Below are 26,371 nucleotides of genomic sequence, written 5' to 3' on the forward strand. Positions count from 1 at the left end.
CCGAAATAGACTAGTATTTGACAAAAAAAAGCATTCACATGCTTCCATGAGTAAAAAAACAACATATCCTCTCTCATGCCTTCAACAGATTGAAACTTGGAGATGTGGCTACACAGTATGTATGCAAACACGACACTAGGGGAAAAAGCTGAGATATTTAAAAAAATAGGAAAGCAAAGACTTGTTGCTCTGCCAACCAGCTGTACTGGCAATATACCAATACAGCCGTTTCACAATAGCGCGCCACCAAGAGTTTGCAACACGGCCAATCATAACGCGCGAAATTTGTCGACCCTTTCCAAACGCACATTGGGTCGACAAATTTCGCACGTTGTGATTGGCCAACGCATTGCAAACTCTTGGTGGCACACTATTGTGAAACGGCTGTATTGGTATATTGCCAGTACAGGTGGTTGGCAGAGCAACCAATAATTTTAGGTTGAGGGTACAGTTTTCTCCACTGAATCTACTTACAACATCTCTATTCCAAGCCGTTGTCACTGATGCATTAAGTGTCACAGCGTCAGCTCTCAGAGAACTTGGAAGCGAAGATCTTGGCTATCCGTCTGGCCTCCTCTGCAGTGGGCAGCTTGTAGGCTGGCTTTGAGGGCAGCCTTGGGGCCCGCGACCTTGCTGACGGGTGACGGGATGCTAGTCGCCGAGTCAGCTCTCTGGCTGCATCTGTCGGTTGTGACGTTGACTCCTGAAAATGGATAGCAGTTGCCCCATGGGCCAATTATCAAACAGAATGCAAATAACCTCGCATCACATTGATCACATTTTTGAAATCCCTTTTACCGTTTTAAAAAGAAGAATGATCCTTTGTTATTTTGGAGGAAGAGAGAAACAACTCGCCTCGTCGTCTTCAATCTGTCTTGGCTGGGCTCGTGGCAAGATACTGGTGACGTTGTGGAGCGCCCTCATTGATGCCTCTAAATCTCGCGGTGGAAGGAAGAAATTTGGAAGTTGGGCTGGAGGTAATTTGGCACTGAACAACTCTGGTCAAGAAAAATTAGGCTTGACAAGTTTGTATTGAACGACCAACTTTTGCCTGTGGCAAAGACACAGCCGCGACCTATGCCCTATTCCAGATCTGTACATAATTAGTAGCTCAAAAGGCTACTTTTTCACATTATACACTTCATCATGAGACTAAAAAATACCATGTATATATGTATTTTGCCATGCCAAAATTGTATACGGCAAAGACTTCAGCATTAATTATATACTTGTAGAAAAAAATTCACACCCACCTTTCACCTTTTGCCTTTACACCACATTTTCCCTTCAGTCAGTATTTTATAGATCCTTAATGTTTTGTGGCAAATCGGAAAAGGATACGACGAGTGGTTGGCACTGCCTGGTTGTGCTCTGCGTGTTTCTGCTCCGGTCTGCTGTTTGGTCTGTCTGGAATCGATGGTGATTGCCATTGAGTCGTCGTCGCTGTCGTCAGGACTGCCAACACCTCCAATGTCTTCTGTTCCTTCTCTTCTCCTCTGGGTTGACCCGTCCTGTTGGGACACAACCACTTCCTTTGAACACTTGTCAGCGTTGCAGTCTGAGTTCAAAGATGCTTCGACTCTTTGGTGGTTGTCACTATTTCCGCCCATCATTTGATCCCTGTCAGTGTCTGCAGTGATCCTTTGGTTTGAAGGCTCTCGTTGTCTGCTGGCATATTGAGCTCCATCAACGTCTTCTGAAAACTCTGGCCGGGGTCTCATCCCTACCAAGTTGCCTTGGCCAAAATTTGAGTCCACTCCATCAGACGCATCTTGGCTTTTCGAGATGCCCTTGCTAGATGCAACTGGACTCCCTTCTTGGTTATCAGAATCGGCAAAGTCTCCGTCGGTCATCCTTTCACCATCATTATCTGCAACCGCCTCCAGGGCGGCATTCACCATTTCCTCTCTGTTGTAATCCTCTCCAAAGTCAGGTTCATACGTTGAATCCCCTGTCCTTTCATCAACAGCCCCTATTCTACCATTCGACTCTGTGGATACTTTATCGGCATCAATAGCAGTTCTGAACTGGCTAGATGAACCTTGTCCTAGGTCAAGCTTCTGTTTTTCTCCTACAAAGTCCACATCGGGGGTTTGACCAAGCTTGTAATTATCTCCATCAAATTGATGTCTTCTTAACATTTCAGGGCTGGTCTCATCATGTTCCGCTTTGTCGCCAGACAGCCTTTGTGTGTCCAGTTCACTTCCTCGCTGATTCTGCGTTCCCCTTGAGTGGACTGCATCAGGCCTGACGCCGTTACTAAAATTTGCAGAGGAGACATCATTCAAGGGCCTGGGCACGATGACATCTCCATCTGGTTCGCTACCTTCATCTTCTCTGTCCTCCTGAAATTGCACACTGTCTTCCCAGTCGCTCTCGGGCACTGGTGATGTGGCATCTTCCGTTTCAAGGTAACGATTTTGCCTGCCGGCTCCCTGTCCATCCACATCACCGGAGATGTACTCTGCATCCTCTTGTCGTAGATCAGCCCTGACTTTCTCTAAGATGTCGTCACCACTAGTCCTTCTGTGACTAGATTCGTCAGGCAGCCCCAAAGGATCGATGGTGGGATACTGCACTTGGTCTCTGGAGTTCTCATCCCTGCCGCGGTCACCGAGTATTCTCTCCATGGGAATGTGAGGACTTTTCACCGGCTCAACGGAAGATGTGTTTTCATGGGGAGTAGGGCTGTCCTCGGGTGGATCAGAGGCCAATTTCTGCTGCAATCTCTGGTAGACACTGTCCAGCTCTTCCAGATTTTTTCTGTAGTGGAGAATTGACATCGAAAATTGGTTACTGACACTAACTGATTGAGACATACTCTAAAGAGAAACCCGAGGGGCATGCTATTTCAGTACCAATCGATCCTGATTCAGCAGTTCCCAACAGCCACAGAAGGCCATACAGAGACCAAGTTTAGATTGCCACCTAAGGCTGCTGTTTAGCAACTGATATTCATTCCTCAGACCATGAGCAAAAATTGAGGTAAAGTGCCTCCAAAAGTTAGCATAGAGTTTTTCTAGACAAGTCTTTCTTTCACTAGTGCCACTTTGAAATAGAATCTGTCAAGTTTTTATTAAGTTTTTAGTAATTCATGATTAGAAAAAAAGAAATAGTGAGAAGATAGAAAAGAAGTGAGAAGCAGCATTTCGTGGGTTTTCAGTCTTTTTTTCACGCAGTGGTAAGGCATGATCTAACTTTGTCAATGTATACCTGAGGTTTCCCATTAGAAATGAGTTGGAGACAGCTGTAGGTACATGTGATGAGCCCACATCAACAGAGATGGTTGGTGCCGTATTTACTCCTCTCTGGCTGTCCCTCCCCTGCTCAAAAGTGGTGGGGTCCTGTTGCTGTGACCGCAGCCTATGATGGAGGTCAGCATGGAACTTGCGAACATTCTGGAGGTGCTCTTGGTAGTGGCTGGACGGCGGTAGGGTTGACTTCGGAGGGGACTGTCTGGCAGAATGGCTGGCTTGGTGGTGACCTGGAAGTGTTGTGAGTGGAACGTGGGGGAAACCTTGCGCGAAGATGGCCGACGTATTAGGGCTCGTCTGTCCAAATCAAAACAAGCAAATGCAATTTAGATTTCTCATCCTTAAACGTAAAGACATGTATCTGAGCCATACTGACCCTCCATCAATGGGAATGCAGCCTAGTGGTTGGCATGTCAGGGTTCTGAATCAAACTGCTGCTCATTAGCTGTGGCCTTTGGCATGTCATGTCACTTCCACTTTACCTTTCTCCAGCGGGAGTATAAATTGGTACTGTGTATCAACCTGCAATGGACTGGCATCTGCTCCAGGGAGAATAGAAATATTCTTCCTTTTCTGACCCTGCGCCGGTGGTCAAAAGGTTAATCACATACTGCTTAGTCTCTGACTCCTACTGAAAGACCACGATGGTCTGGCTAACCTGCCGCTTGGGCGAGCGTTTGAGAGGCGACACGCTCTCCCTGGGCGTGATGGACACCTTGATCTGTCCCTGGCAGTGGCCACTGAAGTCCAGGATGTTGTACCAGCCGTTGAGGCTGCGGAAGCCGGCCAGGAGTGGGGCTAGGTCCACCGAGGCAAAGCCCAGCATCCGATCGCTGTTCATGTCAGGCTCGGAGGATGTCTGGTGCCACACCTTAAAGATGAAACTCTGCAACAGGGAGAGGAAAAGTATACCAAGAGAAATGTAGGAATTCCATGCTTATGAGATGTCAATCAAGCACACATTTTTGAGGTTTCCAACACTGCATCAGCACAGTATCTCCAAGCATGAAGTTCCTTCAAGCATGAATTTTAATGGTAATTCAAATTCATCAAGCAGAAAGGTTTTGAACCCCCTACCTGGCGATCAAGGACCTCAGCACTGATCCTGACATCCTGTTCGAATCCCCACACAGGCTGGGCAGTATCACGCACAGTGGCTGTACAGATAGGGGGTCCCTCAGCTGATTGGAATGTCACGTAACAACTGGGCAGACCAGCCTCCAGTCTGTCAACAGAAATGAAGTGTCAGAATTCTTCACTGCATTTTATTTTTTTATAAAAGAATTCAACAAAATCTTAAATTTTTCAAAATCTCTGGTGAACTTTCTAGCGGTCAATTCAAGCCTTTCCAGATTCTGGCCTGATGTGATGTTTGCCCATTATAGTCATGGGATAACTGGAAAACAAGGAGCAGTTCTTCCATGTGTCATCTTCATGTATGGTTGGGTACATCAGCCATGCCAAAAACTTTATCATATCAGCAAGTATAATGGTTATCATCCACACCAACAGGTTGGATTTTTTGTCAATCAACAAAGGAAGACTATGTGCACTGCGCCATGGCAACGTAACATGAAAAGATTATCTACTAATTATTAGCTAAAGCTTGGTCAGGTCAGTGAGCGCAATGAACAACCCACGCTCAAGAAGTTGGATGCTTGACAACTAGAACTGTGGTCCAGACCATCACAAGTTGCTTTTATCTCGGTTCATTTGAACAGCGTATGACTTGGCTTAAGACAGGACGACTGTGATCATGGACTAAACCACAGCCCTATTTTTAGACAACAGAGAGCCGATGATGTGCCCCATGCCAACAGCAGTCAGATCAGAATAGGAGATCGCTTCTCTACCTGTTACTGGAAGGGACTGACATGAGATGCATCGCCCTCTCCACAGCCACACCCATCAGAACTGGCCTCCTCATTCTTCTCTCCTCTTCCTCCTGTTGTCTCCTCTCATCTTCTTGTCTGCTCTCTGCCTCCTCGGTATCCAAGGCATGCTCTGGGGCACGAGACGGCTGGTCGGAGGCAAGATGGCGTGAGTGGGGTGAATGGGCTCGCCCGACCCCTTCTTGCAAGGGGACCTCGGCTTCATCAGATGATTCCTGGAATAGGTCATTATCAAATTATGCACATAAATTGAAAAGATGTGTATTAGGTGCACACTACATAAATCACTTGAAAACTAGGAAGTGCTGCTTTATAGTTCGTGAAGAATTTTTGCTTACTTTTGTACCAAGATTAAGATTAAAATATGGAGAAAATATATCTTTTATTTAGTGGCCAAGGAAAGTGACAGTAGTTTTTTAATTATTTCAGCATAAAAATGTGGCTAATAACATTTTGTCTGCATTTTGATAATTTCCATGGCGATCATAAAATCAGGTCTAAATGATTTTTGAGACTACAGTGAGTACATGTGAATACATTTGTATGAAATGGCAAATTCTTAAACAACAAGGGGGGCAACCAAAGTTTGGATACAAATCATCGCTTTTATTCATAAACATGACAATCCCGGGGGGGGAGTGATCAGGAAGTGTGAATTATACATACGACACATAGGTGTCATACCTGTTGATAATGCAATCCACTAGGGACATCCTTCAAGCTGAGGTGAACTCGCAGGCAGCTTCCACCAAGATCACTGGCTCCAGGCCTGAACAAGGGGTACAGCCCACTGTAGAAATGTACATCAAAGAAAAATGTGTCTCTAAAATACCAACTGATGCATTGCATGAGTCAATACAACACACATTCTTGAATTTGTTCATTAACCCTTTCACTCCCATATTCTTTTCACACAGTTGCCCTCAATAGCCCACACACATTTAAGAAAACCTCAATAAATTGACTGTTGTTTGGTGAAAAATCATTAAAAGTTAACCTCTCCATATTTGTACACAATAGTTTCACACTTTGTATGACAGATGATGGGCTACAATTCTGTGACCTTTTATTGACCTCAGTGACCTTTGTGACTTCTGACCTCCTATGGAATCGGGATATCCCGGGTGCGGTGTTGAAAGGGTTAAAAAATACTACAAAATTTACACAAAAGTGTGCACTGTTAGGGAATCTTCAACCAACCCCTGGGAATTTGTAGGTCACTACAATCATCCAACAGAAGTTTCTATGACTTGAATCATTCTGATATCTTACCTTATCCTGCGCTGCCTGATTCTTTTATCACACAGTGCCGACATGTCTATGTAGGCACAACCAATTAGCTTGTCTCGTTGTCGTGGGCGGGAGTGGCTTGAGTCAGTCTGTGACAGCTCTCTGTTGTAACTGACCCAAAGTTGAATCTCAAATCGCTCTTCTCTAAGATACCTGAAGATTAAACACAGTTATGGGCCATTATTTAAAAATCTCTCCTTAAAGGTGGATTAAGCTTGTCTGCAAGTGATACATATGCCCTTTGTAAGTTTAATTTGAATAACTATAATTAGGAATGCTGACTTGTTCAAAAACTTGGTGTATTTCAACTTATTATCCACAGTTATATTCTAAGCATAGGAATGTTTTGCTTGGTAAGGGCAAGTTACCAGCCACAATGCCATTTGATAGGCATTGCCCACGACGAGCTCCCTGCTGATTTCATCTTAGCATGTAAATTTGCTAAGTAGGATTTTATTTCGCACCAAGAGGAGAGTTTCAACCCAATTTTGAATGACCTACCAAGCTAGAGGCTGAGTGAGTGCTGTGTGAAAGCGTTGACCGTGCCTGAAATCTGCTGTGACACAGCTCTCCTCATTCACATCCAGGTAACACAATTTGGAGCAAACGGAACCTGAAAAACCAATGACAAGCCCTGTCACTTAAAAAGTATGCAGTCCGACGTGAAAATGGAAAATTACAAAAAAAAAGTTTATTGCCTCATTGTTAAACTAAAGAAGGTAGAGTTTCTCAGTTTGTTCAGGGTTTATGGAGAAATGGTTTCAGTTTTATTTGCTATCACAACAAACCAATGCAGATTGCATTATCTACAATGGAAGATGCTCAATGATGTAATTTACAATGTTGATCATATTTCACTGGGATTTTAACTGAAGTCTATCTATATGATTATTGGGTAATTTTCATTGCATCAGAATACAGTGCATGTAATTATGGGTAGGCATTCACCGCATTAAGGGGGCAAGTTCTTTTGTTAGGGAAATTTGAACAGAGTTGTGGGGACATTTCTGAGTCCCCACAACGTTTTCGGTCCCCACAAAATAGGCGAAATGTTGAGTGTATGTCCCCACAACTACGGTGCGGGAGTGGGCGTACCCAAGCTTGTAAGACACCTGATTACGCCTTTTTAACATTTTTTTTACACCTTGCTTCTTCAAAATTAACCAAGTTGGTTTCACTTGCACAGACTCCCTTGGAAATATGTACCTTTGTCATAAAACTTGTAACGGACGTATGCCTTGGCAGCAGTGTCCAAAGCCTGCTGGCCAGGCCGCAGTGCTGTGTGGACGGGGAACCAGGCAGAATCAATGTGGACATTGATGTCAGCAGAGTAGGAACCTGCTGCAGTGTCTGAGTGATGGGGAACAAAGATACAAGACTGATTTGAAGACGAGTTCCAGAGATAGGTACGTGTAGTTCAGGAAACTCAAGCAGTTGCAACCCACATCAGCGGTGACCAATATCAGATCCATTTGTAACACTTGGAAAACTTTAAAACTTGAAATCTAAACCTCTTTCATACAAAAGATTTTGAATGAAATAACTTGTTGGCACAATAAGAGGCCTCTGTTTAACAGAAATATGAAAGACTTACAAGGCAAGTGCTTCATATTCACTCTCTGTGGACAAGTCCATTAATTTTCATCAAAATTTCACATTTGTTTAAATTATAAATTTAAGTTATAAACAATCTTTGACACAAATTTAGGGTTCTTGCAAATATTCTGTATTGAACTTAAAGTATCTCTTTGTCCAATCGACAAAGAAGAGAAACAGTATTGGCATGATAATGAAGTAAAGTGTGAAATAGGCAGACATTTTGTAGTGACTCCAACTTTAACGGCAACGAAACAGACTGCCCACTCTATTCAAGCAGAAGACTCACAAAGTTTTATATCAAACCAAGAGGAAAATTGCGCAGGCACCTTCATCATCCCACAGTTCCTCCACTCCTTCCAGCTCCGCATCCGGCGACCAGCCCACCCTTCTCCCCGCATCGATCACACGCTCTCGGTCCCCCTGATGGGCAAACTTGACGGACAGCTCTAGGCCGCCTCCACCTCGATCTAGACTCTGCCCCCCTCCTCCTGCCATCCCGAGGGAACCAGACGAGTGGAGGTTGGGAGGATGGACAGAGGTTCGTTCAGTCCATCCCGGGGCAGGAATCAACAAGGGGTACCACCCCTGCAGACCTGAAGTACCAATGAACGAACCGTGTTATTCCCATCATGACTTCCAGAATCGAAATTCCGTGAATTTGCACAATAAATTTAAACAAGACATCATATCAATTTGATGCATAAACATCCACTCTGCATAAAATCAAACAAGAACGTAGCTTTTCCGCCCAACTGGCAAATATTTGTCGGAAAGTTTTTTCATAACCAGATAATCTTAAAGCAAAATAGAATTTATTTAATCACAGTTCTAGGGGAGCAAGAAACTTATCTTTCAAGCTGGATCTGAAAAAAGCTGAGCAGACTGAAAAGTATTTGAAATACTGAATCCTGTACTTATGTTTTGGTTCGAGCAGACACCCAAGGAACTTTGAACTTGCCACTCATAATCAAGTTTTATAACTGCAAGAAAATGAAGTTTCAATTTAAACTGTTTTCAAAGCTTCTCTTCTCAAAGCTTTATGCTGAACAAAATACATCAACGGTAACTCCAGTACCAGCCAAATCTCTTAATTGCTTTATCTGATTCGCTCTGAAGATCAGTGCTAATGTTTCAATTCAACACTGCACTTTTTCTTTCACCTGTTCTATGAGAGAGAAGGGACTGCAGTGGTATTGTTGTCGTTGCGAGTAGAATGTCCCCAGTTGGAGCAAACAGTCTACGAGCGGAAATCCCCGCTGGTTTGCCCGTACCACCGTCTACGGTGACAAAGTTGACGTCGTGGTCTACAAGGAATGAGAAAGAAAAATTAATGAAACAAGCAAGGTTGCTAAAACACAGTGCGTAAAAGCTCCTCATGCCAAACTGAGGTTCTCGGGAATCTGCATCTCAAACCATTCCTGATTTCTATCACAGTCTTTAGAGTTTTGAGTTCAATTAAATGTCATGTTTTGCTGGAAAAGCCTAAAATATGGCAGGAAAAATTGAAGTGTTCTTGTTTCGGTTTGGCTTGATGCATAGTATGGGGTCTGCATTCTCCACATCAGAGCGGGATTTCTGCCAAACAGTGGTGGTTTAAACTATGGCTGGCTGTCAGTACAAAAACAAAGGAACACTGCACTAAAATGTAAAAAAATCTAAAGCAGCTATCACAACACCAAGTAAATATATGCTACCACTAAAAACTATAATTGAAAATGTAACCCTGTTTTAAACTACAGTAATAGGGAAAATATGCATTTTGAGATAAAGTTGGATACCCGTGGAATGGTGATATTTCTGCAAACTTTGGCAACCCATACAAACAGTATGGCAACATATGTGCGGTCTATATGCCCACAGGAAATTTTGATGTAGGAGACAGAGACAAATCCGAGATTCGGAAAACCCCTTGTGAATGCCTACCTGATTTGAAGCCAGGGACTTGGTGCCAGACCTGCAAGGTCATCTCAGCTGTCTCCAAAGCCTCGGCCAAGCTAAGGTGACCGCTCTCCCGGTCCTCAAGAAAGAGGGAACAGGGGAAGTCCACATGGTGGGAGAATTCGGGGGCGAAGGTACGGGCAACGGTTTGGGTGATACGCACCTCCTGGAGTATCATACAAGATGCATGCCAAACCGATAAAGTTTCTTCAAATTCATTTGTAGAACCCCACTGAGATTTTCTCCTTGCAGGCCATCAAATAGGCTTTGCTCTTAGTTTCACCTTGATGATGTGACCCCTACTTATTTATTCTTTGATATGATAAAGAGGTTAAAAACCACCTGTAACTATTGCAACATATGCAAACATTTTAAATTACATCCAAAAATTCATCTCAGACATGCAGTGTCTTGACATCACCTTTTGGCAAAGAGAACAAATGTATTTCCAACCCTAGAATAATGTTATCAGCAAATGCGATTGAATGCAATAGCAGACATGTAATGAGCTTGATTCCCTTAAAACAACATCAAATTATTTGGAAAAATATGGTTCCAATACATGTAAATACTTACAACCAGGAACACATACCTGCTTAGAGAGAAAGGACAGCTCCATTTTAACATAGGCATTCACCCCAACCTCACTAGGATACTGCAGACTGCTATCAAACTGAGCCAGAGACACGGCAGCACTCTAGGAGCGTTAAATCAATATTTAGTCTTTATCACAAATGACAGTGAAACAGAATGAGACGGTGAAAGACAGGAATTCGTGTTCACTGTTAATGCAGGAGGATTCCAGCTGTACTTGAGCAAGCTCTCCCCAGAGATTCTCAGAGAGTTCTGGGTATAAAGGGTTTATAAAATGACCATCAAGTACAGCAACTCTATACTTTCTATAATCACAGCCTGCGACCAGCTACTGATGCAGATCGGCTATGTTTCAACGGGCCAGTCGGAAACATTTTAGAGTAGCGACCCTACCTTCAAGCCACATGCTCTAAGGATGCCCACCGACAGACAGACTTGCGGACCCCCTGTCTCTGTGCTCCTTGGAACGGTACCACCTGTTTGTACTATGCTGTGACGGTAGTTGATTGTCACATCCAATAGCCCAGCATCTTGGAGCTGAAAAGCAACAAGATGTTCAGATATTGAAAGTTGCCATGTCTACATGCATGTTTGTGACTAGTCTTGTGACTGGACTCGTGAAGAAATTTGGATGGAACTTGCCTACGACACCGAGGGTATACTACAACTCCCTCTGACTTCACTCTTTCATTCAAGCCTGACACATGTCAACGACAGCTCTAGTAGACAGAGTTATATAACACACTGCCCTCAGCAGTGTACGCACAGACCCCAATACCTTAGCAAGTTGTTCCTTGGTCAGCGAGTCCTGGTCGGGGTGTTGCAGCCTGAGTGGCAGGGAGAACGTCTGGACGCTGGGCTCACCGCGCCTCTGCATGGTCACCATTGCGCACAGCTTGGCAAGGGGGAGGCTCGTCTGTGGAGAACAGCCAAGGGAAATAGCAGGAAAAGCTCAAATTTGCACAAAGCTTCAGAAAGTCTTCATATTGGAAAAAATAATAGTGCAGAAATTTATAATGCAGCATTGTCTGCCGAAGAGTGACACTCAGGGTGCTGTACATAAACAAGCCAAAGAGAATTTAACCACAAATGATATAAATTTCCTGAAACAAGCAGGTTTTGAGAATTAGACTTATCTCCACAAAGGGATTCAAATTTAGACACTCTGTGAACGTAAACAGTCACCACTTTTCAAATTTTGCACAAAACACCACTCAAATAATACACATTGTTGCAGATGCGGTGTCAGTTTCACTTTTCAAAGTGACAATATCGGGGTTCAACACATGTATGCTATACCAACTTTGGCAACAACTTGATCCCTTATGTTGGGGTAGTAATAACGACACCAGACTTCAAAGGGAATGCCCCCTGCTCCACCGCCAACCCCGGCACACGCTGTGAACAGAAGAGAGAGTTATAATCATAGATGAAAAATTAAGGAAAGCCAGGTAGCATGAAATGCAGTCAAAAATCTTCCACCGGCAAATTCTCAAATGCTCACAGATGATTCACGTAACATAAAATAGAAAAAAATACTACTTAACTCTATAAAGAACCAATTTTTTAGGGGAGGGGGATTTGACAAATCGGCCGTCCCATGCTTAACATTTTCAACACGTGACGACGGAAATTTCTTCCTGAAAGCCGACTCCAAGAATTCCAGCCTCACGCTTTGAATTACACGGTGAAAAGGCTGATTGTTCGATGGCATGCGTCTCTACTCACCCTTCCACATTCCCGTTGCCTCTTTTTAAAGTGGGGACTATTGTGAATCTGGTGATTATGATGCAAAATCGGTCTTTTCATTTGTGGGCTACGCACAAAGACCAATTACCATATATACTAGAGCCAGGGTCTGCCTTCTTTCACCGTGTTCGCTCAAGTGTGGGCTGAGAAGAGGGCTGAGGATCTCAATTTTTACGGCGGCTATAGCCGCCTCCCAGTGTGAAGGGGTTAACACTTGACTGGCATGTAAAGACACTCATGATGAGTATATCTTCAATGATTCAAACAAGCTCTTTTAGTGTTAAACTTCCATGTAGATGTGATAACCAACCCTAAGGGTGGACAGCCTCAACATTTTGAGTGTTTCGCATGTCAGGTCTCCCTAGTTACCTGTCATATAACACACAATTGGTACCTAGAAATCTTGAACAAGAATGCTTTTTTCATAGGATGCAATTGGGAAATTTCAGTTTATCCTCAGCAAAGTCTGAGCCTACCTGTCAGTAGCTCTCTCTGGACTGGTGTTCCTCTTGGCAGTTGCAATCTGTGCCGGGACACATCATGGAATGTAGGGTCTGGCGTGCAGAGGGTGGTAGGGGTCTGATGGGGTGTCAAGACTGGGCCAACTGCATTTGAAAAAGTAAATTACAGTCAACGTTGCAAGATATTTACTAATGATCTCTCTCACTGGACCAAAACACACACAATAACTCCCTGTTTCCACAGCGACTGTGGTTATTATCCTTTCAGTCCCAAACCCTAGAAATCCCAAGCCCGGTTTCACTCTTTGAGATCAAAAACCTCAAACAATACCCTGACTCACAGATGTGCCAGGCCTACTCAAGACAGCCTTTAATATAAAACTCTCCTTATTACCTGGCACAGTGAGGGTGCCATCAGGGGGTCCCCTGGGAGGTGACTGGGAGGGGAAGTGATACCGGACAAAGCAATCTGCCTCCCCCCAGACGGTGTCTTCAAGCTGCGGTAAGCACTGGATGCCTTCCACCACGACCTCAAAGATGTGCTCAACTGATGGCCAAGGAACAGAAAGCTGGTTCTGTTATGTGGGTGCAATGTTAAATCTTGGCATTGCTTAATTATCGAAGAAAAATCAGGCAAGAATTTGGTAAATGAGGCTGAGTCAATCATAACTTGATTTCAATACAAAATCTAACATATTTTATGTACACTGGTTTTTCAACCACGGTGACTTCTTTTCCTAATGTCCTGCATGAAATGAAACATTTCTCTTGGCCAAAAAGCTGTGCGAGCAGAGAAGCATCATGAAATTGCAAACATCATTCTGAGGTCAACATGTATTTTTCAATGCTCGTAGGAGTAAAACCGCAGACCCCTGTGGTAAAGTGACTGTAATATCTCTTCTCAAGCACCACTGTGCAGTTTTTGTGGACTGTCAAGGCTTCAAACCAAACTCCATAAGCAGGGAAATCTGCTCCTCGAAATCTTTCGACACGTGCCCGGTCTTAAGGTCTTCAGGTTGGTAACGGTTTGCATAGCTTCTATGAATAAAAGAGATCTAAATACCCAGCTCATCTTGTGAGGATTCTCTTTCCGCCCTGTTCTTTGTAACGGCTTCACCCCTGCAAACAAAAAGAGAGGAGGAGCTTAATAAGTTGGGCTGTTTTGCAGAAATACTTTATAATGACAAGGTGACTACTATCAAAGAGCACCTCTGAGGAAAACGTTTTTTCTTTCTGATTTTATCTGTTCGAATAAATATAGAAGCATCCAAATCGAATGCAGTGTCATTTGTCTTCAGAGCTCAACTATAACAAGCTAAATGAGCTTTTTTCTGTTCGTGCCAAGATATGAATTCTAAATGTAGATTGCGTCATTCTCAGAAAACAGAGAAACACCAGGGGGACCCTCGCCCTGTGTTCGTAATGGGTAAACCCTTGTGCATGCCAAACAATGCATGTAGCCATTGTTTGTAGCCATTGTTTAGCTAGCACAAGGGTTTATCCACTACGAACACAGGGTGAGGGTTCCCCTCGTTTTCTCCGTTTCCTCAGAATGACAAAATCTACATTAAGAATTCACATCTTGGCATTAACAGAAAAAGTCCTTTTTAGCTTGTTATAGCTGAGCTCTGAAGACAAATGACACTGTGTTCAATTTGGATGCTTCCATATTTATTTGAACTGATACAATCAGAGAAAATGTTTTCCTTAGAGGTGCTCTTGAAGAAGACCCATAAAACTTCATAAAAATCAGTTGTCTGGTAATGTAGAAGCTGTGCCCAGATTACTCTTTCTTACTTCATGATTAAATATAAGTGAAGAACAACTGTGATAGAAAAAGCCTGTGGATATTTCTGTAAGTTTACCTCTCCAGGTAATGACCAGGCCTCAGAGGTCTTGTATCAATAGCGTCCTTGTCACACTTCAACCTCTGAAGGGCAGAGATCTAAAGGGAGCATTGTTTAACAACAACAAAATGGGCGTTTTATGTTTTTTTCAAGCCTGCTTGAGCATTAGTGAAAAGCTGTACAATGCCGAAATTAAAATAAGGAAAGAATAAAAGTTCAGTCACACAAAAAGTAACGCCATTACATCGCCAGAGATGAAAACAAAAATGTGCTTTGCTTTCACAAAATACCTCTCAACAAACTTTTGCAAACCAACTGCAAGCAACACTGATATAGAGGTTTTTCACGTGATGTAACATGAGGGGCAAAGGCATTTCAGGAAACGTACCATGTCCCCGGAGGCGTGTGCATTTTCATATCTGGGTATCTCTACTGGCAATGTCATGTACGCTGGAATGTTGAGAGACTTCAAAGGTGTGTGCGTTTCTGCACACACCTTTGTAAATTGAATACTGGCCATCAAGGTCATGTGATTGAAAATCCTCTATTCTGGGCAAGCCCTCGTCATTTTGTCCAGATTCAACAATGCTTTGTACATAAACATGACTGACCTGTTCGGAAGATCCTAAAGCTAGAAGTGCCTTCAGCTGGCCGTGCTGGACACCAGTGAATGGATCTATGATGTTGACGTAGTTGTCAACTGCTACAACTGGGTACTGTGTACAAAGAAAAATATTTACACAATGTCATTTTAGACGAGTCAGGTTGGTGTAGTGGTTCTTTCCTCGCCTTCCAACTCTGCGGTCCAGGTTTGATTCCCGACTCTTTGGTTCACATGGGTTTTCATGGGTTGGGTTTTCAGTTCCTACCTGAGTCTAAGGGTTTTACCCAGAATATTCCCCTGGGGTTTTTCTCCCACCTCTAAAATTGTGACTGCTTCTCACTGTCTTCTCTCTACAGGTTTCTTCAGGCTGGTGAGCTATGGCGCCTGGGGTGCTTTTGAGGAATCCCTGGTGTTATTACCAGAAATAAATACTAATGTTAAAATGGCTCATGCTGTAAAAAATGAAGAGTTTCCCGCCTGCATGATGCACTGGTACAATGCAAGTAGCTGGTGTCAGAGAAAGAGCACGGCCATGTTTGAATTACTTGGATGAGGCTTGAAATCACACACCAGTTTGCAGTAGTGGCTTCCAATAGACTTGTGCGTAATTTCAAGCCACAGCCATGAAATTTAGACACAGCTTATTATGGCTTCCAAGTCCCATGAGAGGGGTTGATGGGATGAATGGAGGTCTGTGTACCTGTGACTTGAGTAGGGTTCCAGCGATCCTGTCATCTCTGAAGGACATGTAGAACTGATGCAGTGGCAGTTTGGCAATACCAACAAGCTGCAGGGGAAGAGAAGATTTGTGAAAATATTTCACAGGCATTTGATGAAATCCTAAAAATTAATCTACAATCTCCGTCTCATTAAAAATCAAAAAATCATTCACATCAAGCAAGCTTAGAATGAAGGATAATTTACCTAATCCACTGAACAAGAAGTTTCTTCAGTTCAAGTGGTGCATTCCCTGTAGCCGCCTTGAACTATTGCCCCCTTAACTTACACAAAATCGTGTTCATTTACCTGGTCATTTTGAGCTGACGTCTTTTTGTCCCAAACCTCAATCACCATGCAGTTGTTCCTGGCACGCTCCAGTAACGATGGTGTCAGCAGCACAGGAGACACCTAAACAACCGAGATACGTCCAAGTGGAGCAATGTGCCGTAGGAAGTCATTTAATTAATTCCTACTGTGACTCATTCTTGCTCAAGTTATTTAAGAGCTTGAGATAAGTAAAGGCTGCTTAGACTTATATTCAATATTTTGTTGTTAATACCTGCGTGAAGTTATAATCTGGTTCTGTAGTGCCCCAGCATACATTAGATCTCACAGAATCATCACTCCAGAACAAGCGGCATACAAGGTAGGTGTTTCTCGTTGTCTGGTCCCGGCCACCAAGCCCTGGTATTCGCAATTGCACCACAGATTTTTATTACAAACACATGCACTCCCAATGAAGCATCTGAGAGCCAGTTTGTTTCACGAGAATTCAGATCGCGATCAGTGATCCGTCGTTGGTTCACTGGCACCAAAACCTATCTAAAAGATGGAGCGAACCAGTGATCGAGATCCAGATCCACGTGAGAAAAACTGGCCCTAAATTCCAAACAGACACACCTTGTAATCCATGTGAAATAACCATTCTGATTTTATTAAACATTCTGTTGTTATTCCAGCATGAAGCCCTCTACAAGCAGCATTTTCCACGCAAAATAACAGCAGAAATTGATTGCACCTGATATCCCTGCTCCCACACCTGAATGTGGTTGAGGAGGTGAGCGGGGGATACTGCTGCTTGATCTCACAGGTGCAACACCATGGACTGTGACGGCTTGCCCCTCAGGAACTAAGAGTAAAGAGTGTAAAGTCCTGGCCTGTAGGAATCAAACAAGAAGCACAGAAATGAGTCGATAAACAAAGTTAACCTGTAGCTGTGTTCAAGGGTAAAAACAGGTAAGGACCAATGCTAGCAATGAGATTAAGGATATTCTGTGGGAACACCCTCAAAAGTCTACAATGTAGGGTTCTAATTGTTTTTGTGTGACCACAAAACAATATACAAGTATAAAATATGCTGTGGTAAGTCCAAACTATTTCTGTGAATGTCTACTTTAAAACCTTAACATAGGGTTTCAATTTCAATGTTACTTTTTGTACCTGCAACAAACACTGGGGACAGAGAAAATAGCTGAAGTATACATGTAGTTCTTTTCAAAACCAAAGTCACAAAACAAAAAATTGAAACTTTTTCATTTCAAGGTATCCACCTTGCAACTCTAGAAATAACTTTCATTACAAATGAGCCTGTCAATAGTACAAAATAGACTTCTGTTTGAAAAAGTGCCATGAGACAAATACATCAGAACGACCACTTACAGCTCCGCACTTGTAACAGTTTGGCATAATTTTATTTGCAATTGATTATTCAAGAAATAAAATGTATTACTGAGATCAAAATAAATTGCAAATACAGATTTCTACCTCATATTGTGTCTTTGCTTTTGCTGTAGAATCAAGTGGCTTCAAGTCGACTTGAAGAGTTTCATCCATCCACTCTCTGCTTGGCTGTTCCTGTAGCCTGTTCCCCTCCCCCCGCATTTGCCTCTTCCTGGGCTGATCTTGGCTGTGCCCTTCACTTGTTTGTACTCCCTCTGTGCAACCTCTTGCTGAAGTAGCGGGTCCATGCTTGTCATCAGATTCCTTATCTGGAACCTTATTAGCAGCAAGAGTGACGCATGATTAGAAAAATGAAATAAAAAGCCAATTACATTGCACTCAGCATGAAATTCCACAGGCACTTTGGTTTAAAGTGATATGCATGCTTTTTAATAGTCATCAAAGGATGATTTCTTGTGCATTTGATATAATTTCATCACTGCCAAAACAGTTGCAACAAATCCAGCAGAAATGACGAGGGACAACATATATCCATCTGAATAATCATGCTCCAGTAACATCCAGGGCAACATTATCCCTAGCCTTAATTCTCACCAGGGCCGACGCACTATCCGTCTGCACACTGCGGGATGAGCTCTTGCTATCACTGTCCACAGATCCAGTGGGGATCCTGATGGGGAGGTGTGGCTGGTTGGACGGGAGGGAGACGATCTTGGCTCCCCTCATCTCGGCCACTTTCATTCTGGCCAGCGCTGAAGGGAAATCCTTGCTGTCTGAAGCCAGCTCAATGGACATCTGGTGGGAAGATGGATGGATTTTACTTTGTAAAAGTTAACACACATTGTACGGGTAGATTAAAAAAATACAATTGCAAATTTCTAGCCTAAGTGGGTAGGAATGCTGCCCAGAGTTTGTGCCCATAATGACAAATAAGCAAAGTGCAATAAACTGCACTGTTGCCATGGTAACTTTGTAAGGATTTTGCTAAAATACGACAAAATACAGTAGAATTCAACGACAAACTGTGCCAAACCTGGTGATTACCACACTCTCCAAGAGCACATATCAAAGCTGTTCCTATCAGCTGAATGCACATGATTTCGGTTAATAAATGATTTGAGGCTCTGAATGGTAGAAATCAGTGATCAGATCAGTTTGCGGCGACAACATATGGTGATCTTTTCTTGTTGAGTAATTATTTACTTCTCAGTTTTTTTAATTTTCTACTCTTGCTGATGAGTGGTCTTTGGGTTCACGCTTCTCTCAATTCTCACACTTCTTGTATATTGCAACTGAGTATTGCTACTTTTGCTCAGTAGATTTTGACTGGTTATCCAACGAGGCTAAAGTTACAGGGTAAACAAACACAGGACTTGGGGTGGCACACCTTTAGTGTTCCAATGACCGTGTCCTTTGCTCTCTCAGCAGTGCTCGACTCGGGACCGGAGATGGATGAGTGATCTGGGTGAATCTTATCCTTAACATCCAAGTCCAAGTTGAGCACAGCAAGGTCTGCAGACTGTAAGACTGATCGTAAAGGCAGGCTGGCGACACCGAGGAGAACAGGCTAAAAAGGACAGAAAAAAAGTAAAAGGGAGCACCTGTCTAAAAATCTAGTTCAAGAAATATGGCAGTTTTTACAATAAAGAACTCATAAAAGGACAATTGTATGATATATTAATCAATTTAGTTTGACTCAAAAATTCTTTATTCAATCCACTAGTGACAAGTTTAGATAGATATCTGCCTATGATTAAAACACAAAAATCAGTGGACCTCTACGTCAAATGGATTTACAGGTGCCTAAAGAAGCAACTAAGCAGTACGACTTCATTATGGTTACAGGCAAGGTCCTGAAGGTCTTCATGTTGTTACTTGTGCTAATGTTATTGTTTAACCCTAACCGCCAAGCATATTGTTTGGCTTACAGTACTCAGAACTACAAACTACTAAGAAATAGCCTGAGCCTGAAGGACCTAATGCTATGTATTACTACTTCTGGCTAGGTTACTTCCATTGTTACTCATACAGAGAACAATAAAGCCATGCGTTCATAGTGCCACAGCACTGTATGGTACATTGTCTTATCTATTATATTTTATGGCTTCAGAGAACAATACGGTCATGTCCTCTTACAAGCGGAGCACTGATTACTACATTTTACTACAAGTAGTAACTTGTAATATTATGTAGGGTTAGGGTTAAGGGGCCAGAAATAAAATGTGAATTCCTCACTGATTTTTGGCCGGCTGTGCGTGAGAAGATCTTGAAGACCAGGAGTTGCTTCCACCAGCTGTCCACAGCTGTCCCATCAAAGCGAATGGGGAACACAGACCGATGACCAAATGTAATTTCTTGCCACCAAAGAAAAGTAAGCCATCAACAGTAAATGATTTATTGCCATATATGACCATGTCACTTTAAACAGTAAAGGGCAAATTGTGAAACATCTGAGCTGTTTCAGTCTAAAAACTGTATTTTACACGGTCACTCATGTTTCTTTATTTCACATAATGGACAACCGTAATTAACATTTTCATGCAACTTCCACGATCACTTTCCTGGGTTCTTTTCTAATGATCCAGTACACTGTTACACAGGATGTATGGTACATTTTAAGGATGCTGCATCTTAAGGATGTGACCCCCATGAATAAAAAACAGAAGTTTTCTCATGCCCAAGAACTGATATGCAGCAATTTGTGTGAAAAATGAATCCAACGACCGACACATGGTGCAGTTCCTATCAAAGCATCACTATTAATCAAGGTCACTTCACTGTGAGAATATGTTACTTGCTCTTCCAATGAGCCAATCAGATGAGACAAGGTGCATGTGCATCGGTAATTCTCACTTTCATAAATGGCACTCTAAACCAATCAATCACAAGGTTAACTGCACAGCAGATTTGAATATTTAAGAAGCAAGCCCATATGCTCATACCTCCTTTGCTGTCTACTTTCTTTGAGACCAGTCTCATGACTTCGGTCGACATGTTGGTGACCAGGCTTTGTTCGCGCGGGGAGGCTGTGATGGGAAAATGGTACTCCACAAAATATGAACACCTGAAAGAAATCATTCCAAATGTAGCTTTTTATTCCACAAAATGAAGATCTGTGTGGAAGTAACTTTCAAAAGGGAATAGATAATGATCTCTACTGCTGATAATGCTCAAGTTCAAGGCTAGGATGTTATCAGCATCTATTCTCTTGAGACAGCCTTTTTGAGTCATTGAGTCAAAATAAGTTTTAAAAACTATAAGTTTTCAATGATAATGTTCTAGTTTTACTTTCTTTCTTTTCAAACACCCCTGAAGCCATGTTTTGGTATGTTCCTCTTGTGAGTATTTGTACAATAATCCCCTTGTATACAGAGTACAGGAGCATGACGTCATTTAAACTGGGAAGTGTGGTGCAAATGAATGGAGCACTCAAGCGTGTTATGTTGGTTCACACGCTGGTTCTCAGTCTAATGTCTTTAACACACATTATTCTATGTGCGCACGACGTAATGATGATGTGTACCATGTTGGATGGTGCACAGCCAGCTGGTGCTGTATCAACCGTTTAACAAGAGCCATGTGATGGGATCTCTACCAAAAGGAATGGCTAAACTATCAAATGCATTTATGAATAAGGTTTGACAGGCAAGAGTTCACTAACCCACGTTTTTCCCTCACTTTGGTTGTGAGCTACATGTACATGCACATGTACATGACCACATACGGACACGCAGTTTCAACACTAAAATTTACCACTGCTACAAATTTATCTAGAGCAGTACAAATCCCAATCAAAACAATGAAGGGAATCTACCTGATGTACTGAGAAAAAAGACCTACACCACAGAGTAGAGAGATTGATAAACACAATCCACACAATAAAACTGGTAAGATTTAAACATTCGGTCAGTGTACATGGACAGCAATAACATTTCTGCCTCATTCTTGCCAGTGCTGCAGTTGAGACCATCACAAGACTGGTTACAAGACCAGTCACAAGGGTGAACAGTGACAAACATGTGCTTGCACAGGAGTTTATTTGAACAGACTGAGATTTGAATTCAGGCTTTGAATTCATCGGTGAGAGATGTCAGAGACTTTTCGTACCGTACATTCAAGAGACCCTGGAAGTTGTACAAAACATGTGTCTGAGCACCATTCACTTCACAGACTCTTGAATAAGATACAGTACTTGAGTTTGGTTCATTACGTGGGTCCCCCTACTCTGCTAAATGGATTACTTTAATTAAGGCTATGAAGATGGATACATTGGCATAACATACATTCAGAGTCCTTAATCCTCAACAAGTTTGTTTTTAGAGCCCAGTTCTCCATTTGGAAAACAAACTCCATTGCACTCCAACAGAGGAAGACAATCCATCTCACTTCAAGAAGCTCTGCACCCGCACCGGAATCAATCAACAGAAGACCTTCTGTGCAGGTCTTACTCAAGATGAGGTTAAAAATTAATGTCATTCCCTATAAAATAAAGTACAGTAGTACATTTAGCACAGTTAGGGTAGGTGGGCAGTGTCCTTTCATCATCAGCAAGCAGAACTTTGCTTCCTATCCGCCTCGGGCAGAAACACCTCCTCAGTTGAAAAGAGTCACACTGATCAGGAGCGTTCATTTTGCTGGTAGCAATGCGACCGTAATGCGTGCATTTCATAATTGTTCATGAACCAGCAAAGTTCAGTTCCAACCAAAGGAGCGTCCGTTTGGTAAGAAAAGTGCACCCTCTCTTGGTCCAGCTGGAGGCTCCACCCAGATTTCTCTCGCAGTCTGTGAGCAGTATGTACCTGAGTCCTTCACTTTTGTAATTCTGCACCTTAATCTGGTGTGGCCAAAAACCAGCTTATACAGGAAAAGAAGTTAACAAAAAGGGCTTGCTGCAAAATTGGACAACTGAAAATCTCAACAGCAATGACAACAGAAAATGGTACATTTGACATGTCCGGAGGGAATCACACCAGCCTCCGGGACTCCTCGTGGCCTGTCGTACTGCGGACATGCTTCGCTGGCCTCACCACTACGGCCATACTTGTTGGGAATGTTTCATCCATAGCCGTGACGCGTCGCATTCCCGATCTGGTGGAGAGCACCAAAGTCCTGATGACTTCGCTGGCTGTTCAGGACTTGTCAATCGGGACGCTGTTGCTGCTAGCGACTGTGGCTTTGGGGCTGGACAGCTGGCCCTACGGACAGGTGTTCTGCAGTATCTACGCCATTCTGATCACTTCATGCTACTTCATGTCCATAGTATTGATTATGTTTCTGAACATTGAGCGGTACATCGCAACCACACGGCCTTACCGCTTTCCACTTTGGTGCTCCAAGCACAGAATAGTTAATTCCATAGTAGTTGCAGCTGTGCTGTGCGTAACAACCGCTTCATTGTTGTGGTTACTGGGTAGCGAAGAACATGTAAATGAATATTACATAAAAAATGCTGGGATTTGTTTTCTTGTTTGTGGAGACACTGTTCATGTTTTGGTTTATCTGTTGGTGTATGATTTCCTGCCCATTACGGCCATTGTTCTGATTTACTGTCGGATGATCGAAATAAGCCGCAAGCATGAGAGGCAGACCAATCCAAATGGCATCAACAATGCTGTCCACAACAACAAAGCTGTGCGGACATTCCTACTTGTGACAGTGTCATTTATCGTGTGTTGGACATTGCCCCTGACAACCACAATCGCCTTTGCGGCAGCCGGCATCGGATTACCAAGCTGGTTGGAATTCATGACAACACAGTTGATCGCTTGCAAAAGCTTTGTCAATGTCTTCATATACTGTTTCTCTTTTCCGTCGTTCAGGCAGACAGCAAAGCGAATGAAGAGGGAACTTTTACTTTATTGCAGAGCTTCTGTTACAGTGCAAGTTCAAAACTTACAGCTGTAAACTTTTCTTTTTCTTTTTTTTTTCCTAAGCCTCCTTCAACTTCTGGCATAATACAGTATCAATATTTGATTCCAATTTTATGCAACTAGGGGTACCAACTCCTGAAATGGGAAACACATTCTGAAACTAAAGAAAATCTTCCTCACTGAAATTAGATGCACTGACATAAGGAGCAATGTATAAATTTGGGTCCATTTTTTGCGTCCGATATGACATAAATGTAGGCCTAGAATGCTGGAAAATGCTTACATGAACCAGTAAGTCTTCCCATTGAGGGAATTTAGCATCAAAGAGAAAAAAGGAATTCAAAGCTTTGTGTTCCCCGATGACGATAGCATATTTAAGAAACAAAGGAATGATGATCCTGGGAAATTTCAACATTTGTGTCAGCTACATTTATACATGTACCACTATATCAGGTGAATAGACTTAACAATGAAACCTTTTTAAAATATTTTAGCTGATGGGATGAAAAGAACACCGAGATTTTCCACACAAACATTAACCTTATAAAGTACAAATCATTGCTTGGATCAAATATCAGTGTGATAGAAACAGTGGCATACAGGTGCGTGTACATGCACACAGAATTACATATATACATGTATTAACTTCTTGATCTTGACTGATTTAAAAATAACACTACAACTGTTTTCCTGGAAAATTGCACATATGGTAATTCAAGGAGACACCATAACTGTGGTGGCACCATAATAATGCACATTCTTAAACTTGCATGCTTAAACTTGCTCGTGCGTGCTTGGTATAAAGCACCTTTTTTGATGAAACGCACACATACCACCTGTCCATGAGCACTGTGCCACCGCAGTGATAGCTTCTGACGTTGCTTGTCGCCTTCTACTATACGCAGTGAAATAATATGGCATGCTTGATTGAAATTGTGCTAAGCCAGCATATTTCCCAATGCTTACATTGAAATTTAATTTCCAAGTTTTCTTGAATTAATTTCAACATTGAAGGTACCCTTGCAGGATATATAAGAAAATACCGTTTGGTACAATGTACAGCTACCCGGTAGATGTCAAATATTCTACAGATGTACACAGGTAATTCCAGAACTTAGGGGTCCATTTTTGTGTGTCCCTGTTACATCTGACATATGAATTTGTAAGTTCAGAACAAATTTTCCAATTTCCAAGAGTGATGAATTAATGCAAATTACCTGCCAAACAAATAGTACTACTTTGAATAAATCCTGATGATATTTCCATGTCAAATAACAAAAGTCAGATGTAACAGGGACATGAAAATGTCACACTTTTGGACCCCTAATTTCTGGAATTACCCACTACGCATTTGATTATAACGTACATGTAGCATAGTAAAGCTTACTTTGTGAGTTGATCTATTGTGCATATACCTGTACCTGTATGTAATTCTCCTGAGGCAAAGTGGTCAATATTTATGCCTGTGCATTGAGCTTATGGGACAGTACTATGATTACTGCAGTGAAGGTGCACAGTGCCTTCAGAGCATACATGTTCATGTTCTGGTAGTTGTCATGGTATAGTGTTTTTGGAGAAGAAAAAATTATTAAACAGTGAATATCACTGATGCATACACGGTCAATCAAGAAATACAGTGGGTGAGATATTATAAGAGGCCTACATGTATGTACTAATGATGCCACACTTTGTTTACATGTACACTTTCCCAATGAGTCAACAAGTCCACTGACCACTGTAGGAAAGCGCACATATAAAGTGTGACGTCAGTAAAGAACTCAAATGTAAAGTGGATCTGTGCAATCAGTAACGTTGCTATTCGTCACATTTTTCAATGTTGTTATGTACAATGGAACAGCCAATCGTTCCCACTTCTATGAGATGGCTATGGTCATTTAATGGCTGAGCATATGTAAAGCCCTATCGAATTAAATTCAGTTGTGAAATTTTCTCACAAACACAATCTGGCAACAACAAGGATGCCAGTCAAGTTCCTGTTTCGAGCCTGAAAATGTGGCCAGGGGAGCCTAATAAATAATGAATTAATTAACCTAATAAATAAATAATTAATAATGATATAAATTTAAACCTCACAGCCATTAAGCTGAAAAGGTTAGAATGACAGTTCATTAATCATTAAAAGGGTTTACACAATCAAAATCACAGTAGAAATATAAAATAACCTAACGATTAATTACACTGTATATACAACATTATAAAAGATATGTAAAATACAAAAATGTAAAAGACACAACCAATGTTGGGACAGATAAATTCAGTTGCATGTGTTGAGAAGTGTAGTAGTATACCTGAGAAGTATACCTGCTGGGGCTATATTTATGCCTGTTGGGGCTATATTTATACCTGTTGGAGCTATATTTATGCCTGTTGGGGCTATATTTATGCCTGTTGGGGCTATATTTATACCTGTTAGGGCTATATTTATACTTGCAGGGGCTACATTTATTCCTGTTGGGGCTTTATATATACCTGTTGGGGCTATATTTATACCTGCTGGGGCTATATTTATACCTGCTGGGGCTATATTTATACCTGTTGGTTCTACACGTGATTGAGCAGGGTTTGTCTGCATTCCTAGGGTTATTGTTTCTGTTGGGTGGAAGCCAGTCTCTGTAGTTGTTTGATGTAATGTGCAATTGACCAAATGTACCAAAAAGCTGTTCAAGTCTGACAGAAACCGGTGGCTGGCCTGTCTGGGAGTAGATTTCACTGAAAGTCTTAGTACTGCAAGAGTCCTTTGTTAGGATAATGCGGAGGGCCTTTTGCTGTAATTTCTCTGGACAAATCCAGCTGAGATTAAATAAAAAGCCTGAAATCAGGGCTTTTGTCTAAAAACTGGCATCCCTTGCTCA

General features: G+C 42.2%; 1 protein-coding gene across 3 annotated transcripts in view; it reads right to left on the minus strand.

The window, feature by feature from the left end:
- Nucleotides 1-370: 370 nt before the first annotated feature.
- Nucleotides 371-26,371, minus strand: part of c2cd3 (C2 domain containing 3 centriole elongation regulator) — a 38,952-nt gene continuing 12,951 nt past the window's right edge. Inside the window, exons 14-45 of one of the 3 annotated variants that reach the window (XM_022244670.2) lie at nt 20,571-20,692; nt 19,864-19,982; nt 19,016-19,195; nt 18,223-18,423; nt 17,713-17,943; nt 16,967-17,105; nt 16,508-16,632; nt 16,255-16,356; nt 15,929-16,015; nt 15,236-15,340; nt 14,643-14,722; nt 13,841-13,896; nt 13,172-13,324; nt 12,793-12,921; nt 11,871-11,965; nt 11,346-11,483; nt 10,961-11,104; nt 10,566-10,670; nt 9,959-10,139; nt 9,196-9,339; nt 8,362-8,628; nt 7,643-7,786; nt 6,938-7,049; nt 6,419-6,589; nt 5,831-5,936; nt 5,108-5,361; nt 4,332-4,479; nt 3,913-4,140; nt 3,214-3,551; nt 1,342-2,763; nt 856-988; nt 371-703 (exon numbers count right to left, since the gene is read on the minus strand). In XM_022244670.2, coding sequence (XP_022100362.2) covers nt 524-703; nt 856-988; nt 1,342-2,763; nt 3,214-3,551; nt 3,913-4,140; nt 4,332-4,479; nt 5,108-5,361; nt 5,831-5,936; nt 6,419-6,589; nt 6,938-7,049; nt 7,643-7,786; nt 8,362-8,628; nt 9,196-9,339; nt 9,959-10,139; nt 10,566-10,670; nt 10,961-11,104; nt 11,346-11,483; nt 11,871-11,965; nt 12,793-12,921; nt 13,172-13,324; nt 13,841-13,896; nt 14,643-14,722; nt 15,236-15,340; nt 15,929-16,015; nt 16,255-16,356; nt 16,508-16,632; nt 16,967-17,105; nt 17,713-17,943; nt 18,223-18,423; nt 19,016-19,195; nt 19,864-19,982; nt 20,571-20,692 — 6,139 coding nt within the window. In that variant the 3' untranslated portion in view covers nt 371-523. The remainder of the gene's footprint in view (nt 704-855; nt 989-1,341; nt 2,764-3,213; nt 3,552-3,912; nt 4,141-4,331; nt 4,480-5,107; nt 5,362-5,830; nt 5,937-6,418; nt 6,590-6,937; nt 7,050-7,642; nt 7,787-8,361; nt 8,629-9,195; nt 9,340-9,958; nt 10,140-10,565; nt 10,671-10,960; nt 11,105-11,345; nt 11,484-11,870; nt 11,966-12,792; nt 12,922-13,171; nt 13,325-13,840; nt 13,897-14,642; nt 14,723-15,235; nt 15,341-15,928; nt 16,016-16,254; nt 16,357-16,507; nt 16,633-16,966; nt 17,106-17,712; nt 17,944-18,222; nt 18,424-19,015; nt 19,196-19,863; nt 19,983-20,570; nt 20,693-26,371) is intronic. The other 2 variants (XM_087133537.1, XM_087133536.1) reach the window with 2 other exon arrangements.

The sequence above is a fragment of the Acanthaster planci genome, linkage group LG02 (genome assembly GCF_054643075.1).
Source record: "Acanthaster planci isolate LZ-2023a linkage group LG02, COTS_SCS, whole genome shotgun sequence".
NCBI lineage: Eukaryota > Metazoa > Echinodermata > Asteroidea > Valvatida > Acanthasteridae > Acanthaster > Acanthaster planci.